This window comes from Vanessa atalanta, chromosome 4, assembly GCF_905147765.1.
Source record: "Vanessa atalanta chromosome 4, ilVanAtal1.2, whole genome shotgun sequence".
Taxonomy (NCBI): Eukaryota; Metazoa; Arthropoda; class Insecta; order Lepidoptera; family Nymphalidae; genus Vanessa; species Vanessa atalanta.
The window spans coordinates 10,372,521-10,392,486 of NC_061874.1; the positions used below are offsets into that span (position 1 = coordinate 10,372,521).

General features: G+C 30.3%; 1 protein-coding gene across 1 annotated transcript in view; it reads left to right on the forward strand.

Moving 5' to 3' along the window:
• LOC125077843 overlaps positions 1-19,966 on the forward strand; it is a 43,345-nt gene that overhangs the window by 10,231 nt on the left and 13,148 nt on the right. Inside the window, exons 3-5 of the mRNA XM_047689930.1 lie at positions 5,519-5,606; positions 15,298-15,383; positions 19,084-19,191. Of these exons, the coding sequence (XP_047545886.1) occupies positions 5,519-5,606; positions 15,298-15,383; positions 19,084-19,191 (282 nt within the window). The remainder of the gene's footprint in view (positions 1-5,518; positions 5,607-15,297; positions 15,384-19,083; positions 19,192-19,966) is intronic.

Below are 19,966 nucleotides of genomic sequence, written 5' to 3' on the forward strand. Positions count from 1 at the left end.
ACGAGGGTAGTCATCGTAGGTAGACGGTTAATATATCTACGAGTATGTCCAATGCTTAAGCATTGTTACGAAAAGTAAATGAAAATTATTATTATCAAGCACTTTACTATGACAGACATGTCAATACAAAAACAAACAATATTTTTAATACGTCTTATTAATTGTTATCCTTAAAAACATAACAGTATCGATAGGTTTTGTGTATTTCGGATATTATTTATGGCTATTTATATTACGGCTTCACAGATAATACGATCTCCTGACTGATTCAGTGGTAACTGTGCTTGATCTGAACGCAGATCCTGTGTTTAGACGACATCTGTGTTTAGACGTCTTTCTCTCCGACATGACCGAAAGAAGTTCATGCACAGAATTTCAATATTCAAATCATGTAATATTGAATTGAATTTAATTTTTTTTAATTGAATTGAATGTAATATTGTAATATTGAAAAAACCCGTACAGGAATTCTGGTGTTTTATTGGTACTTTCCGCGGTTTGAACCCAGGACATTAGTAGATTTATTTTACCATAAAATATCTTGATGTAAATTGCACAATAATCCACCAAAAAAATATTCCGTCTAGCAATAGTAATCCAAATGTAAGGATCACTTTTTTCGCAGAACCATAAAAATGGAAAATAAAAACATTCCATCGCATTTCACGAATGCTACAATACGAATTGTAAATTAAACTGGATCGGTTCTCTCCAGCCTTTGATCTTTAGACTTGTGTCTCAATTGGAATTAGTTTGAACAAGACTTTTCAAATGGGCTTAAAAATTTCATCCAAATTCATAAACATCGTTTTAAACGAAATTCTCTTTGTCGTCTTTCATATTGTTTTCAAACTCGAGTTTTAATAATAATTTTATCGGACTTGTTTGATGACATTTGGATTCTATCGAAATAAGTAACAACTAATAAAACTTGACATTGTCAACATTTTTGAAATAGAATTTTTAACCGATTTTTCTACGATTTAAAACAAAATGAACTTTTAGTAAAATTGTTGTAAGTAAAATTTACCATCATGTATAATATGTTCTTCCAAATTTTGAGAATTTTTAGCGGAAATAACTTACTTTTATATATTTGAATCCAGGACTCAGTAATACGTAATCGTATAGTCTACTATCTACCACGAGACCAACAAGGTTACTGTTACAGAAATGCCTGCTGCCTGCCTTCCGTGATAAATAAAGTGTGAGTAAAAGTATTCAAAGCTTTACTGTTGAGGTGTTCAGTATTATGCTATTCGTTAAATAGTATGTACTAGACCGGCATTAATCAGTAAAAGTCTCTTGCAAAAATATCCCCCGAAAATTTTATAACTAAATACAAAACAACTGACAAAAATAAGTAGCTGTCAAACTTTCACAATCCTACTAGCTTTTGACAAAACAAAAGTTTTGTTGGAAACAGAGTTCATTTAAAAAAATCTAATTAGTTAACAAAAAAATCTGCTTACCGCAGGAGACCAAAATTTTACTTTGTTAAAATAACAAAAAGGAATTAAAACTGACTTCCAAAAGTTTATGTACATGCAAACTACACAAACATATTTGAACATTAAACTAAAACTTTATAAACCAGGAAATTTAAAATTTCTTTATATGAATATAAAAAATCTTCTATATATTTTTTCCATGTCCTCGTTAAAAGTATTTAGGGTCAATCGCGCATCATTTTTTTTTCTTTTATTACCTTCTATTGTTCGTCATTTAATCATTCACATCCATCACATCCTCTTCACACACTCCATGTGTGTGAAGAGGAAGATATATGTATATAACTGTATAATAGCCTATAAACCGAGACGTCACAATACATATAAAATAATTTAAAATAAAAACGAAATGAATACGTTTGAAAAATAGACACAAACATTAAGTAAAATAAAAAGCCACCATCGGTTTCAAACGTAAGTATCTTTTTATCATTACATATATCCATAAAACAATATAGATTTATTACCTTTTTGAACTTTACTGTATTCGCATAAAATTTTTAGTACATAATATAAAATAAGTCCATGAAGTGCTCCAATTCGCTATAAATTCAAAATGTTTTTGATCATATATGCTGGGATAGAGTATTTCGCGATGAAATAACTTTACAACACCGGTAGTAGTGTTGTAAAGTTATTTGCTTTAAATATTACCAGTGAACCCATTTTAACGCAGACAAATTTTCATCGTGTGCAAGCAATTAAAACATTTTGTGTTGTGGCTTGGACTTTGTGTTTTTATATTGTCTTCAAAATTATCCGGTTTAACGATACATTACCCAAATTATTACATAAACGTTCGGTACGTTTTAACTAAAAACTTAAAAGTTACATTTCAATATTTAAAATACAGCAACCATAAATTTTTAATAGGTTTCTATTATTTATTATTTTCTACATCATATATATATATATATATAATAATCATTTACATAAATGGAGAATAATATATATTAAATCGGTTACATATATATCCTATAAGTATCATAATCCGTTATTGATACGCAAACAATAAGCTATCTTAATTGGGAATTTCGATATCTCTCGATTTTTTTAACGTGAATTCATAATAAACAAACAGAAGTCTTACATAAGTAATACCTATATAGATACAAGGAAATATATAATCCCACCCACACTGAATCCCACTTACGTAATACGAGAATGTCATCTTATAAACTATACCATAATCTGTGTGGACAATGTGTTTGCTATTCATGTCCACTTGTATGAGATCCTGACGCCACATTCTAATGGCGCCTTTAGTGTACATCAATATTTATGCCCGAATACGACGGAGAGAGTTTATTAAATGTATGTAGGTACTTATGTACTTACATACATATCTGTTAGTGTCTGTAAGCTAGTCTTTACTCCCGGATTGGCTCGTACGGATTACGTCATCAACACCTTGAAAATGTGTTTTCAAATATTTAGTTAATCAGTAAACTAAATTTCCTAATCCAAACCTCCATTCTTCCTCTTAGGCGATATTACTACCTATTTTTTTAATCTTAAAGGATCCACTGCTTGATTGTAGTTGTGCTTATGTGCTTTGTAACAATTTCCTTACACACTTCTAAGACAGTAAATTCTGGTTTTCGTAGATTTAACGATTGGGTGTCTGTCGGAAATGACAAGAGTAGGCAAACGTTGAATGAACTGTTGTACCTACTCGAAATTATTCAAACAAGTATGTTAGACAAAATTTCATCACTGACTTCAGTTTATCTTCTAAAGTAATCTACTTTTCAATTTAATTTATATATATATATATATAATCTTTATATGTTAATCAAATGATTAACATAAAAACACCTCCAAATATCACTCAATACCCTCTGACGCCAATAATCTCGAATGTCAGACTTAACCAACCCTCTAACTACAAGTCGCTCTCTAATCAAAAATTTAAAAACGAATGCGAACTGCCAAAAGGCCAAAAGGTACGTATTGACAACTATGTAGTTCTAAAAAAATGACTACGAATTTTGTACATGTTTGCAAATACGTACGCGATATTCAGAAGAAAGATCTGTGTGCGAAGAAAAGTTTTTTATTTTATCTTAGGGAGACTGGCATTGGCCACCTGATGGTAAATGGTAACTATAACCCAAAGACATAAGAACCAATACGCCACCAACCTTGGGAATTAAGGTCTTGTGTCCTGTGTGCGTGTATTGTAAAGACTCACCCTTTACCCTATTACATGTATAGATAAAAAATCGTGGAGCTAATACTTGTTGATTTCCAGGTAGGATATATTATATACATATATAATTGCATTTAACTAACATTATTTTGATGGTAGCTTCATTTAATATAATTTGTAAAATGACGTCTCAAAAGGGCTTGTAAAAGCCTAATTGAATAAAGTATATTTTGATTTCAAAGTTTTTTTTACGGCGTCGAAAGATTATAAAATAACTACTCAAAAGGATTAATGACATAAGTTTTGACTATATTTTGACTATAAATGTGTCTTCGTATAAAACGCTACGTGAAATAAACTCGCACGGCACGTCTTGTGATTTGAGTATATTTGCATACGACCTGCATAATTATATCCGTACGAATCTTATGCAAATATCGCCTCAGATTTAACGACACCCATATATCCTTTACCCTTCTAGTTTTGTTTGCGCGTACCCAATTCAAATACGTCATTGTTGTCAATACTCATAACAGTATATAAGGCTTAGGCAGATTGTCGTTTATTAAGATAAACAAATGCTGCTTAAATTATGGATGTCAGTATTATAATTAATTACAATTTTTATTGATAAATGCCTCATTGGTTTAGACTCCAGTGGGTAGCTTATCAGGCTGGAGAGCGGATTGATGAGTTGGTTGTGTTCCATTGGATTATGAGTGTGCAACTGTAGTGCACACACACTGTATTCCATATGATATTGGCTACTTTGCTATAGAAGTAAAACAAAAAGTCATAAAAATAAAAGGACAATGTTCGAATCTCTATAGAACTTTGTCCCTCTCGCAAAGTCATAAGTTGGTACTTATTAATTATAAATCTTAATTTCATCTAAAGATAAATCTTAATGCCCTGAGCATATACGTATTTATTATTCGTAATGTTTTCAATGTATTATAATGCCGTGCATCGTATATCTGCTGTGTAAATAACTCAGTACATACCTGCAGCAACGGTTACCATGTTGCGAGATGAGTTTGCTTTGTAGATTGTAACGATTAAGCAACATCTCTTAGGATCGTCGCCCCAGTCTTAGCTCAGGCGAAAATTTATACAAAACAAATAAACAAAGTTAAAGAAATAATTATAAAAATCTTTGGAGAGAAGCGCAAAATCACCTAACAGGCACGGTCGAATTCTTAACAACAAATAGCAAAAGCAAAACACATCAAGCAAGTTGAAATAGTAATAATAATACTATATATTTTTTTTATCTCTTTCTGGCGTATAATTATATGACAGAATAATCAGAGAGCGATTTTTAAATTGTTATCGCTTTGGCAAAATGTATTTTATCAAATAGATAATAAAAAATAAATAAATGCTATCCGGCAATTGTTTCGTTACACAACGTGCAATTTAAAAAAAATATATCAGGATAATAATCATTATATTTTACATTGTAGTACATGCATGAACATATTTCAAACATATTTTATGATCTAAAAAAATATTACTAGAAATAAAACACTTTCTGATCAGTTTGTACGCATACCAAGAAATGCATCAGAGCTCTTTCGAAAACCGAGAAATCAAACGGGGGTAAATTTTTTTTACCAACTTTTTGTGTGAGTCTATTACGGAATCACTATTTAATATTCAATGTACATATTTTCATTCCTTTTTTTTTAATTAATTTATATTAGATGTGTCCGATTCGTTCAGATGGCAGAAACTGCAATGTAATTAATAACGGCAAATTATTATTGCTTTACACTTTTTTAGTAGTTCATGTCTTAGTTCTAAATATAAGTTAAATAATAATTTGTAATACAGTAATGTAAATTTGTTACAGAATATATCAATCCTGGTGGTGCTTTTATACAGTTGGAGGATTGGTGTTAACGCCAAAAGATACAAAGAACTTGACGATGTCTATTACGGTAAGTTATATTTGTCTCTACATTACCTAAAACGGTATCTATATTTGTATGTTTCAAATTAATTTTCACTCACTTTTTGACTTCTTGAAAAAACTCTTAACTTGGCAGACGAATTGAGAACTTTGCGCAATGCAATAACTTAAAATAAAAAAAAATAAAAATTTCGAATAACGCTAAATGAGATTATAATTTTTTTATATATATATATATAAATACGTACACCATTGAACACGGATTTATTTTAGATGAAAAGGGTTTGTAACACAAAGCCGTTTTACAAAATTAACAATACTAATGTATATTGTTTTTTTTTTCTTTGATAGTCTGAGAGCAAATACGCCTAATGGTAATATTGATCTGGAGTCTTCATTTACTAATGGGGTAGAGCGGCTAATTTTACACAACTATATGAAAAGTTTCTAATGAATAGGTACTAAAGAACGATATTTTTATAACCGTTACTTTTTAAAATATCGATATTTAATTGCGTATTTAGGAAAATATATAGGTATTTACTTTTGTGTTAAGAAATCACACAATATAGCTTTCCCAACTGATATAACAATAATATTTATGTTTCTGTTTGTGACGGTTTCATGCCTTTACTATTGAATCGATCATCATGTCATTTTGCATATACGTCGGGTATATAAAAGGTAACCTACGCACATGCGTACTGCGGGCAGAAACTTGTTTGTTTATGACATGGGTAGGTGGAAGGACAAATCGGCCACATGTCGGTAAAAAAAAAACCTTACATCGAGGTGTTGTGCGTCTATACACTGGCTCATTCACACTTCATACCGGAATACAACAATACAAAGTATCGTTGCTTGGTGGTAGAATATAATTGTGATGAGTGGGTTGTACCTATACTGATGGGGTTTCACAAAGCAGTACCACTAATAAATAATGTTTTATTAAATACAATAAAGCAAAAGCAAATCTAAAGTAGTCAAAAATGAAATTTTTGTTAATTTTGAAAATCAAAGAGTTCTATGTTATCCTGATGATGATAATATCGTCCACGCCGGCTTCTGACACGGCTCCTAATCTCAAAGAGACCAACCGAGTACATAATATTACAGTCCTATACACTTGTTTGAACAAAACACAGGTACACTCTTCAGATAATTCTTCACACGACCTTTCACATAATCAGGTGCAGGGCCAAAGGGACTTGCTTTCCGAGGCACGAAAGTGCACAGACTAACTAACTAACTAATTCTAACATCCAGACACTGGCCTAGAATTTTTCGACATAAAAATTCAATATAATCATTAATGGGATTTGAACTCAAAATTTGGGATTCTGTGGCTTTGTACCTAGCCAATAGACCAACGAGGTACTTACATTTTTTCCTATACTCATGAATTTATCACGTGAAAAATTAAAATTGTACACAAATTTAAATATAATTAAAATTTTGAAAATAAAAAAGTCTAATCATCAATTCTTCAAATTAAAGTCAAATTCATTTATCCGATGATGACCACCTAACTATTAAATATCAAAACATTTGTAAATTATAAACTTCAAGGTACGTTATCCTCGGGCATTGCGTCGCGTCTCCCTAGGATTTGGAGGCCCGCAGAGGTACCGTCGGAACGTAGCGGTAGTATGTGCAAGTGATCCCGTGATGTCCCCCGAAAATAATGGGTATTACGTGCTTTTAGTGGGTATTCCGGTACTTTCAGCGCCGGCGAGCTCCACATCCTCCCCACACCAAGTGGGGGAACGCGTAAAGGCCTATTTCTATTAAAAAAAAAAACAAAAATAACAAAATTAAATTGCGTTTTCCCTTTGTCCCCGATAACATGTTTTCGTAATTCTCAAAGCTATGGGGATGTAACTATAACTAATTAATTATATAAACCACGTCAGCAGCCAGTTTGGAATGACAGTAACAATGAAAATAACTTCAAGTCGAGTCAAGTTTATTTGAATTAATTTAATAAGCCAATCATAAACGTACAATAAATTACAATGTATGCAGTATTCGGCTGCCAGCTCCTGGTACAAAGAACTTTTTTTTAAATATTAAACTAACTTGAAATAAGCAAAAATTATCAAATTGTATAAAAAATCTTAGCCATCTTGCATAATTAAATACTACTGCAATTTCTTTTTTCTATAAACTTGTATTTAATTTATAGTTTATTAAAATTAAAATAATTAGTAATTTGTACGGTAGTAGAAGAAATCAGGCTTTTCATAATATCACAAGTAATTTAGCATAATTAAATGCTACTGCAAATTCTTTGCATACTTATATTTTCTTTCCCGCTTATTAGAATACTTTTATTTAAATAAAATATAAATCTACGTTAGTAGAAGAATCTACACCTTTGACATAGGAATATCATAAGCAAAATGTTCTCCAGTTGATCAGATACATTTCATATTTTGTCTGGTCTTCTATGTTTTTTTCTTTAATGGAAAATTTAGCTTTTGAAACATAATTACGTTGAGTGTGTTGCTTTTCCACATTTGCTTCTAATGATAAGATTATTTTTTAATTAGTGTTATATGTTTTTTTTTTATTTTCAAATCAAATCATAGAACTAATACAGTAAGTGCAAACAATTTATGGAATTATTAAACTTCGGGAAAGAATCTTCCAAAAGGAAATACGCTATATTCGAGAACGATTTAGTGATTATAAAAATTGTTAATGACATCAATCCAAGTGTTACGTCATGATTTTCCAATGGCAGGACGTGTAACGATACAAATACACATTGACATTGAATTGACATGACATCATTGGTCGAGATCTCGAATAATCTATGGTATTCGTCAAGGGTTCATGAAACAATGGCGTTATGAATGTCAGAGAGGTTCTTATTGAAAATTGGGAAGTTAAAGTGGACGTAAGTGGAAAAAATGGAACAGTGTTGTATTACCAATAAAGATATATTAATCAAGAACTGTTTGCATTATATAGCATAGACTATAACTATTAGCGAATCAATGGAATATATAAATATATTTTTGTTTATCTCTAGTCATCGATTGGAATAAGCTATTCGATTCTTTTTAAGTGTACAAGTGTAATATCATCTAAGTAATCTTGTAATTATAACACCATACGTTTAATTTAACAAGAAGGCCGATATTAAATAAGGTAAATGAACACATTTCAAAGAAGAACGAATCAATCTGTCATGTGTAAATCATAACGAAAATGAAAATTAACGATTAAAGATAAAATTTAAAATTCTATTTCATTTCGATGCTGAAATGTGTCAAATCACATTCAGAAAATTTAATAAGTAATTTTTAATGAATAAATTGTACAACTTGCTCCTCAAAGGGAGAGCCCTCAAAGGCCTTGGCCCAGCTGTGGGAAACTTACAGGCCTAAATACCTTATGTAATAAATTATTTTTTGACATTTTAAAATAGTCTGCAATTATGTGTATTGTTTAATTTAAAAAATATAATACAGGCGCACATTTTTTTAAGTATCGATAAAACGACCCTAGTAATATCGATATTATGTCGATAGGTATGAGTATGATATTTTACGTGTTGAACAAATGAATATAAATTTATTGAATTTTTATGCAGTTAGAATCTTATTATATAGGGAGTTTTTATACTCTTTGAAATTGAACTAGAAATGATACATAATATTTTATTTCTTTAAACATTGAAACGGGAGGCAATAGCAACTAGTTCGTAATATATTTTTTATTTACTGACTGTTGTCTGTCCTTCCTGTTACTATAACACTAGTTTTTTATCTGTTATTCCGGTTGGTTATTGTGGCTGATAACTACTTACTAACAACAACTCGTCGAGAGCACTCAAACGTGTCAAATTCTGGATATATGATTAATAAAGTTGGGCTCCTACGACCCGTCGTCATGATCAGATCACGTGAAATGATAGCGAACTAGTCATTGACTTTCTCAATGTGCTTAAACCCGATATTATTTACATGTTTATTATTATTCTAGAAACGGTAACATTTTATACCAATAATTAAAACCAAACCAAACAATCTGAATAATCACAATAATTTGTAAGTTAATATCAACACATAAAACTCCAATTGCAAACCAAATATATATATTTTTTAAATACAAATTGATGCTTTTGTTACCGTTCCTCGTCTAAATTGTCTTTCGAAATAACGGATTATTATTTAAAACTTGACAAAACTCCTATATTTCAAATTGAGTTTGACTGCAAACGTGCCTTGTAAACTCGTGACTATATGACGTCATACCGAGCACCACACACTAATACTCCAAGAACTAGAAAAATTGTAATAAAAATATTACGAACAGGTACGTTTGTTGCATTCGTTTGTTCCTTCCAAATTCAAACGTCTAAAATAAAACAAATTTGATTGATATTAAACGTTCATACTATTAAAAAACGCAGTTAGGCAACTTAGGACGTTTTATATAATGTATATGTATATACAGCTACCTTTGTAAACGTAGTCGAAAAGTAAATAATAGGTCGAAACTATTTTAATGCTGCCGAAAGTATAAAAAACACAAGGAAACTTTGTACAAAAAAATTGTAGATCTTTAAAATGTATATGGAAAGTCAGCAACAACATTTATCTTTATTGTGTAACGTATAAGCCTTTCCTTTTATTAATACACGAACAATCATCAGACACAGATTAGTGTCCTTGGCTCAGTTTACAAACCCACATAAAACTTATTATGATTGAAAAATAGCTCACTTCAAACTATTCCACAAGAACTATGAGATCTACAAACTTGATATGCATTTAATCCTTAATTTCTATTCCTAGTGTCATTCCGAGAACGGAGTTTATGGACATCGACTCCCAAAGATAATTAAGACAGTGGAGAATGAGATGTTATCTCTAAAATTATGTGACCGAACTGTAAAATATAGTTTCGAAGTCACAGTATATAACCTATGATGATATGATAATTATGATAGAGTTTATTCAACTTTCATTTATAGGAAATGTTTTTTTTTTTTTTTTTTTATATCGTTGATTTTTCTTTTATGACTTCTTTCCGACTGGTCCGTTGTTACATTATTTTATTTTTAAATTGCACCTTCGTGGTAAATTTTATAAATTCCAAGAGCTACGGCGTAAATTTACTGAGCCATCCGTCTATTCTAGAATAGGGGTACAAGAAACGAACGAACGGGTCGATAGGCGATAACAATGTTTCCAATCTACATATGGCATATATTCAACAAGAATAGACACAGCTTTCAAATGACATTTCAATATATGAACTAGTTTTGTAATACGTTTATTAATAGATCTGTTACAGTTTTGAAATACTTTGATATGGTTTGAACGAAGAAAATATGGTAACGGTTAAAATCTTTATTAATTTTTAATATAATGTCATACTTTTTTTATGAATTTTATTATTTTATTTTATTCATATTATTCAAATTCGAAAAATAAATAAACCTTCTACTATCTCGAGCAGTCCGTAAACTGGTAAGTAATATTTAAAAGAATAAATGTGATTTTAATTAAAACAACTATTCCATGAACATGCATTAAAATGTACACAAATAGTAAAACCTACTTAGAAAAACTTTTTTAAATTTAGAATCTGGCCTGCTGACTGATCGCTGAAATGAGGCAGCTATAACCATCTCTTTTACACGTGACATTGACAGAATATTTTGCATTCAACTAGCATAGATACACGTCAGAAAAGGAGAAAAAAAAGAACAGTGCACTTGTATAACACTTTGATGATCTGGAACCTCTTAAAAAAATATAGAAAGTATTCACATCCGAAGTCATCGGAGGGACTAAAAATAAATAAATGCCTTCTAGTGATATACATTAAAAACATGTTTTACTCTTACCAGAAAACAAAAATATTTAATATTTGATTTTCGATACTTTTCTAATCCGGGATTATATTGATCGAATTATATCCAGGGATAAACATTCAAAGATTATTGATATTAAAAAGACTAGAAGATTAAATTTTATTTCGTTCAGATTTTATCAATATAATATTTAGTTCCTTCAAAATTTCTTAACTGTTTTTAATAAATTTATATAAAATATATAAAACCGTTACAAAATTTGCAATAAATATGAAAAGCAACAAAAATTGGCCGACAATAGACACATACATGTTTCGTATATCAAAATCAGAATATATGTAGTTTATTCAAGCAAGCCCATACAAGCCCACTTGAATCCTTATTTTACAAGATAAATTGAAAGTTCCCGGAATGGATATTCTACCGAGAATGGCCGGCAGGAAACTCAACAGATACCCTTCTTCTCAAATGAAAATTCAAAGTCAACGTTTTACTACTACAATAAAATGTATGTTACACAAGAAGCGTGTTTTCTTTGGCTTTAACCTCACTTTTTTTTTAAGGTGATCAAATTATTGTTTTAGCACTTGTAGCCCACTTTTATTTTTTATATAAGACTTTGTACAATTAACCAAAACATATTGGCTATTACTGCTATAGATATACTACTACTAATTATTGCCAAATATTCAATTCATCAAAATGACAAGGTGGTGGAGGGGTAACAGTTAATCCAAAAGGTTTACTTAAATTGAAGTTCTATAATAACAAAATGTTTTTAGTAGCGTCTGAAAAAATCAACCATCCGCACCCAAAAAAATAAATAATTACAGCAATTTTAAAGAAACATGTAATATTAATATAATATATCCGATATTGAGTTATTTTTAGGGTTGTGTTTTTAAAGGGCAAAGTGGACCCTATTTCTAAGAAATCGCTGTCCGTTCATCTCTCTGTTATTCTGTCACCAAACATATGTATATCATAAAAAAGGCTCCCATACAACAGACATGTATGTTTTTGCCGTTTTATAGATAATATTATTGTACGTACGTGAGTCCGTCTCGCACTTGACCGGTTATTTAATATCTATAATTAACGGTTGTCGTGACCGGAATTGGTCAAGGAGAAATCTTCATGATAAGTACCTTGTCTCATTCGATAATTAAAAAAAAAATGTGTTTTTAATAGTAGGTTAATTAACCTGTAAAAGAAAAAGGCAAAAGTAAAGAAATTTAATTAGTTTCTTCAATGATCCATGTAATTTAATTTAGAGCATCGAATTTTCGACTCTAATGCAATTTACTACGGGACCTCCAACTTAATTCCGTCATATATTTTCTCAAGCCGAGCGAAGCAAATACCTTCGGGTAATCGATGTGATCGATTTTACTCGATTTGTTTGTACACTTCAGAATCGATTACGTGATGTACGTGATTACAATCTGAATAAAACTCTTATTTACTCTGTTACGTAACAGAATAAAATAAAAATATATCAAAATATTATTAGAATTTTCGAGAATTCGTGTGAATATTGCATATATAAATTTTTATATAAATAAATTTTCTGATAAAGGTTATTTCATTCGGATAGGTTCGTACTATTTGCTTGAACTCATACGAAATGAAATGTACATTTTTGCCGTATTATTACAAAAAAATTAAGCGGGGCTAAATTGCTACAGCGAAAATGTTCCGATGCACGATTTAAGCAAATTTTTTGTGTATTAACCTGTAACGCAAAAACTGACAGTTTCATACATGCAATATCCGATAACATTCGAAAACCATATTTAAAAATGGAACAATTTTTTTTATAGGAACTGTAATGCAAATGTTTCTTTGTTTTTTTAAATGATATATATAAAACATTTCTTGTTGTGTTGTTGTTGTTGTTGTTGTGTGATGTTTGATCTTTGTTAGTTTGACATAACACTAATAGTTTACAAAAACAATAGATAAACATTTTGTAATTTTTCAACGCCATTTTATAGAACTAATTATCCATTATTTCTAATTTTTTGTCGAAATCCCAAAACTTTATTACTTTTTTTATCTGTGGCTACCCAAAACAATTTACCAAGCTAAAACGGTTTTAATTTTTTTATTAATAAAAAACTAATTAGTAAAATTAAATATGTGGTGAATACACATGTGGCAGATTATCATCCGACAAAATATGTTCCACACGAAGGATTTATAAACACAAATTAGGTATATGAAAGCTAACCTGGATTTGAATCTCCAAGCTTTGGTTCAGATGCACGTTGTCTAGCCACTGGACCATCTTTAATAATTTATTTGCATAATTATACTCTAAAATTATATAAATCAACATTTTTAATAACATTGCTTGAAGAATTGCTTATAGACGGACAATAAACAATAAGTGGTACTCCTACTGGTGAGGCTTTGTGCAAGCCCGCCTAAGAACCCAGTTATGACGCATTTTACCACCAAACAGCAATAATACTTACTTAACCTTTTGTTGTGTTCCAGTTTGAAGGAGTGTTGTGAACCATTTCAATTATAGGTGCAAATGACATCATACTTTAGTTCCCAAGGTTGGTGGCGCGTAAGCGTTCGGAGTGATGGTTAATATTTCTAATAGGGACCACCCCTTTGTACATAGAACATTTTATAGAAGTTAGGTTAGTTTGTTTTTTGTAATTTTACACTAACCAATAAAGATTATTATATTATATTTTGTTTCATAATATACTAGCTCTCCGTCTCGGCTTCGCTAGAATAAGGGTCTACGTAAAACGTTTCTATCTATTTTTCTATAAAACACGATATAACTAATGATTTACGCGGCACTCTCCCGTAAAGCTCAGTCGGTATGATTTATTCTGACATCCTCAACAATCATTATCATATTTCAGCCAATATACACAAAACCTACATTAATTGTACACCTAAACCACATGAATACATAAATCCATTTGTTGATGTTGAAAGTGTGAAAATCAGTTCAGTAATTTTTGATTTTATCACGATCCGAAAAACTTAGATTTATGAAGAAATTATGTAGTGACTTATGATTTTGATTTTACACATTTACATTACAGTAGCAGCCTGTAAATTTCCCACTGCTGGGCTAAGGCCTCATAAGGCCACCACGCTGCTCCAATGCGGGTTGGTGGAATACACATGTGGCAGAATTTAGTTGAAATTAGACACATGCAGGTTTCCTCACGATGTTTCCCTTCACCGCCGAGCTCGAGATGAATTATAAACACAAATTAAGCAAATAAAAATTCAGTGGTGCCTGCCTGGGTTTGAACCCGAAATCATCGGTTAAGATGCACGCGTTCTAACCACTGGTCTAATATATTTTCATCAGAAATATTAATTTTATTAGAAAATATATGATATTTAGAATATAATCAAATCGGTACAGGCTGATCAATTATAATTACTTTCTACGAAATATACTTGGTACATTAGAATTGCAATCCCGTTTAATGTTTGGTCTACTAAAAAATTAGCCAACCTTAATTGCTACGATAATACTACACTTTAATGAGATTACGAGTAAAACAACTATATTATACCGCAAGTCTAAAACATTCTTAATTCAAAATAAAAAAAAAAAACACTAATCAGTGTTTTTTATTGAAAGCTTTTTAGTGTGAATGTTCAATGTAGTGGATAATTTTTTTTCTATATTTACACATGATTCGATCCTGCCTCATACTGAATCAAAGAATAACTAATTACAATTCACAATATTGGCTCAGATAATGTATATTATATGCATCAGAATAATATTATACACATAAGAAAAATAAATCACTTATATCCATAAATTCTACATAAGTCTAAAGATATATTTGTATATTGGTATGTGTTTGCTAATAAATTATTTCGTTTGTTCCAGGTGTTCAGATAGCGTATTTTGCAATCATTGGAACACAAATGTTTATGATTGTGCTCAGCATATTCCTATTTTACGGAATTTATAAAGTGAGTATAATTTTATAGTTCATTCAGCTGTTATCTGTAAAATCAAATTTGCATTTCATGTTTCAGCTGAAAAGCTTTTTAGTTTAAAATATTGAGTGCAATTTTAGTTTTAACCTTTAATTCTTGTAAAATATTTTCTTTTATCGATATAACCGGTGACTAAATACGGTCACTATTTGATATTCTTAGTAGGAATATTCTCTCCTTCATTTTCGATATTCCGTTATAGATGCTGTTTTATGCATTTTCTTGAAAAATATTACGCCGGAGACTACAACCGTTCGCTTCTAAAGTTATTCGTATATTTTTCTTCATGATGAAACTGAGTTTTATTTTTCGCAAGTGTTATAAAGTGTTCTGAAATGAGATCGAGTGTCAAGTGATGGTTTACGAGAGTCACGAGAGAGTCAGAGTTTTCTTTATAACTCTATCATGCTGGTACGGCAGTAATAAAGAGCTTATCTTAATAGCTTCAAAGATTGTTAGATTCATCAAGCTTAAGAATGTTATAGAACATTAATTTTAATGATATTATTTGATAATGATTTTTCATTTCTTTTATTTTCAAAGGGTTATATTTTCTCATTGATTATTAACACTCTATAATACTTAACAGAATTAAAACTTTTATAAAAAAAAAACGAGTTCTCTAACAAGTGGTCCATGTCCTTCCTTGGGGTTCAAGCTTGATTTGAACCAAATTTCATCGAATTCGGCTGTTTCATCCACCACGGACAACATAACTTAGAAGTATATGTATATATAAGGTAGACACATCCAATCACATAAAATCTAAATTATAATATGATTATGATTGATTCTAATATAGATTGAGTAGTAATGCGTAATATATTTCTTATACTGTCAACGTGCCATCCATGGGTTCTAAGATATTATCCCTTGTGCCTGTACGTACGCTGTCCTACTTAACATTGAAATTGACAGCAAAACAATAATATATATTGATAAAATACTCGGCAAGGAAATGGTACCTCTGGATTTTACAAAATCCAACATCTTGCAAACTTTACACGATTCAAATAACACTAGGTTAAGTAAAAAGGATAATAATTTACCGAACAATAATTATTGGTGTTAGAAATTTAACCATTGATCAAAATATGATTGTTACCATTTGGTATCGCGAATAAATCTCTTTTACATGTACAAGTACTATTCCAGGTAACATTAAAATAATTCTATGACATAGCAATAAGCCGTTATGTATGTAAATACGTTTTATTTATAGAAAAAAAAACAATAACACGTGATAAATATAAATAGACATTTTATTGGCAATATCAGGATTATTCGAGATAAGTGGGCGTATATTCAAACGATTTTATATGAACGATCCACAAATTTAGTTAGTTTCTAATTAAACAAATCAATTACACGGATATATTCACAATAGTCATCAATATCGATTCGTAAATAAATCATTTACAAAAACACGCATAAATCACTGAATCTATTACAAAAGAATAAAGATAATGTTGGAAATTAGCGATTCGTCGCAAACGTGGTGCGTGGGAAATCTTGAATGTAACTGTCGATTCAAGATGACTGCCGTGCTACCATCGACGCGACGCTTCACTCCCATTGACACTCATTTCCAACCAGTATGAACAAACAAGATGGCACATCATGCGCCGTCATATATTTAATTGGAATAAATATTTACGTACCGGTGCGATGATGGTTTTTATTAGACAGAATTACTAAATATGAGTTTAAATAATTTGAAATTTATATTTATCTTTTTCTTTGTATGAAAAAAGAAAATGTCTGATAATATTATTCTTGCGTATTCTCCAATCGTAGCATTTTTATCTGAATCTCTTGTTCAATGGGTACGTTCTTATTTAGAATTCTATTCTAGGTGAATATATAATCTACAGAATACGTTTTCAGTCAACAGATACGAATACATTATTTATTTGTTTTCTAAACTCGTCTGACACATTCACATTTCACAATTATTTAAGAACGTAAAATAATTAATAAATTGATACACACGTGTTGTTCGTGTTACTTCTATATAGCATTAAGTAAATTAATTCTAATTACTGAGGTTATAGCTTTGACGACCTCCGTGGTCGAGTAGTGTGTACACCGGTTTTCATGGGTACGCTACTCCGAGGTCCCGGGTTCGATTACCGGCCGAGTCGATGTAGAAAAAGTTCATTATTTTCTATGTTTTCATGGTTTTGGGTGTATGTGGTACCGTCGTTACTTCTAATTTTCCATAAAACAAGTGCTTTAGCAACTCAAAAAAAAAAAAATTGTAAGAGTACCAATTCGATGACGTGTATGCAAATGCACAAGATCTTACAAACTATAAGAAAGTAAATAAATATTTTTTTATTATTATTACTCTTAAACTTCATCTCGTACTCTGTGACAAATAAAAAAATCGTGTGAAAACCGAAAGTGTCAAATGAAATTTTATCACATGTCTTTATTCATTTTGTATTCGAACACGGGCATGAACCGCTGAATTTTCATATGATTAATCGGTGTTTTAATAATTCATCTCGCTCTCGGCTGTGAAGGAAAACATCGTGATGAAATTTGCATGTCTTGGATGAAAATTTGTCAAATTTGTATCCATTGAAACAGCAACACGCATTGAAACAGCGTGATGGAATAAACTTTAAACCTTGACCTCAAGAGAACTGCAACAGTCATCAGTGGTAATTTTACAGTTTTATAAAATCGCTTAAAGATTTGAATTCAGATGTAGTCATAGCCTTTCTTATTACACGTAACTTTAACATCAAACACGTTACACAGTTTGACGTATTTTTATAAGAACAAAAGAAGGAACTTTGCTTTAGTGGATCGTTAGCAACGCATCAGGCATTTACGAGCTCACGCTGTGATTTCAAGGAGCATTTTCTATTTAATAGCTGTGAAAGTCGAGTTGAACAAACTCATAAAACAAAGATTACATTTGAACTGTATTCATGCATTATCCCTGAATATTAAGCACGGAGTATATAAACCTTCATAGTTAATTTAATAGTCTATATAAAGTTGATCGAATTTTGTTAAATTATCTCTTATTAACCGCCGACTACTCCGAAAAATTATCACAATAAAAAATCTATCGCTGGGTAGGTTACACGTGAAACCTTGAAATCGTACGAAGTCGGCTCAAGACTCAAGATACTAAATTATATAAAAAAAAGTAAATTGTCATGTCATGTCAATTTTCTCATGTCCTTTAGATCTTTTAATAATGTAATAATTATTTATGAAATGTTTATTGTTGATTTTATTATTTGAATATTTTAATTGATTAAATAAAAGGATGTTTCATTTGCAAATATTTGAGTTAACAGAGGCTGTATTATTGAAATATCAATACATAATACATATTTATACTAGAATAATTAATATCTAAGAGATAATAATATATAATAAAGATTTAGTCTATGCAATGATTACATATATACATATGTATTAATACTACGACGAATTTAATAGTTTTTTTTATGTTGTTCATTTTGTTGATGCATCTAAGTTAAGATGCTAACTAAGTATATAATAACTAAGTGTATATATATAAAGTAGTAAGATTAAGTTTAAATCTTTCGGAGGTTTTAAAGGTACTTCGTAAATAGAAAACTAACGACGTATTATAAAAATACAAGTTCAATGTTTATAAACTCAAGGTAAACATATTTTGTTTCAGGAAAACGTCGCCTTTCTCGTTCCATGGGTAGTTGGCTGCATGACCTTCATGGCTTTGGAGGCGATGGCAATGGTGTACTCTAACATACTACGGGATCACGTCAATAAAGTAAATATACACCTTATTATATAATCTATATATGTACATATAAACAGGCATGTCGAAAATAGTTGTGTATCTGTTCTTCCTGTACCTATGTCAATCGATTTTCTTTTTTTTAGTAGCTTCATTAGATAAATAAAAAATCTAAAAGTATTTTGCCCATTACCTCGTCACGCTTAAACCGCTAAACCTATTTAGATGAAATTTTGTAAGGAAAAAGGCAACTTTTTTTTTAAATTCGGGGTGAATAAAGGGAGTAAAATAGGGGTGATGGTTTTTGTGCTATAGGTACAGTATTAAGTATTTAGGTATTTCGCTCAGTTAAATCCGCAGGAGCAGCAACTAAATTATATAAACACGTTTTTATTACTTTTTTACGCGTAAATAGTAGTACTAATGGCAAATAATAATATTAATACCCTTTAAAATTATATTACAAAACTACATCTAATGCAAACATTCACTTGTGAAGCAAGCGATCATATAATAAAATAATTAAAAAACGATATTTGTTAAAATTTTCAAGAATGTAGCGTCTTGCTGCATCGTAATTTCAATTATGATTTTTAAATTACAAAAAATACAATTGTACGCTCTCATTTCAGTTCTTATTTTATACTTCAGTTGCTTCGCTGTATATTTCAAAAGTTATTTTAATAGTTGATTACTAAATAAGAAAACAATTATTTGCGATGGATGTTTTAATACATTTATTTTTAATTTGCTTTTATTTTTCTAGATTATGCATAATTGTGAGTAATTCAAAAAGTTTTTATTTATA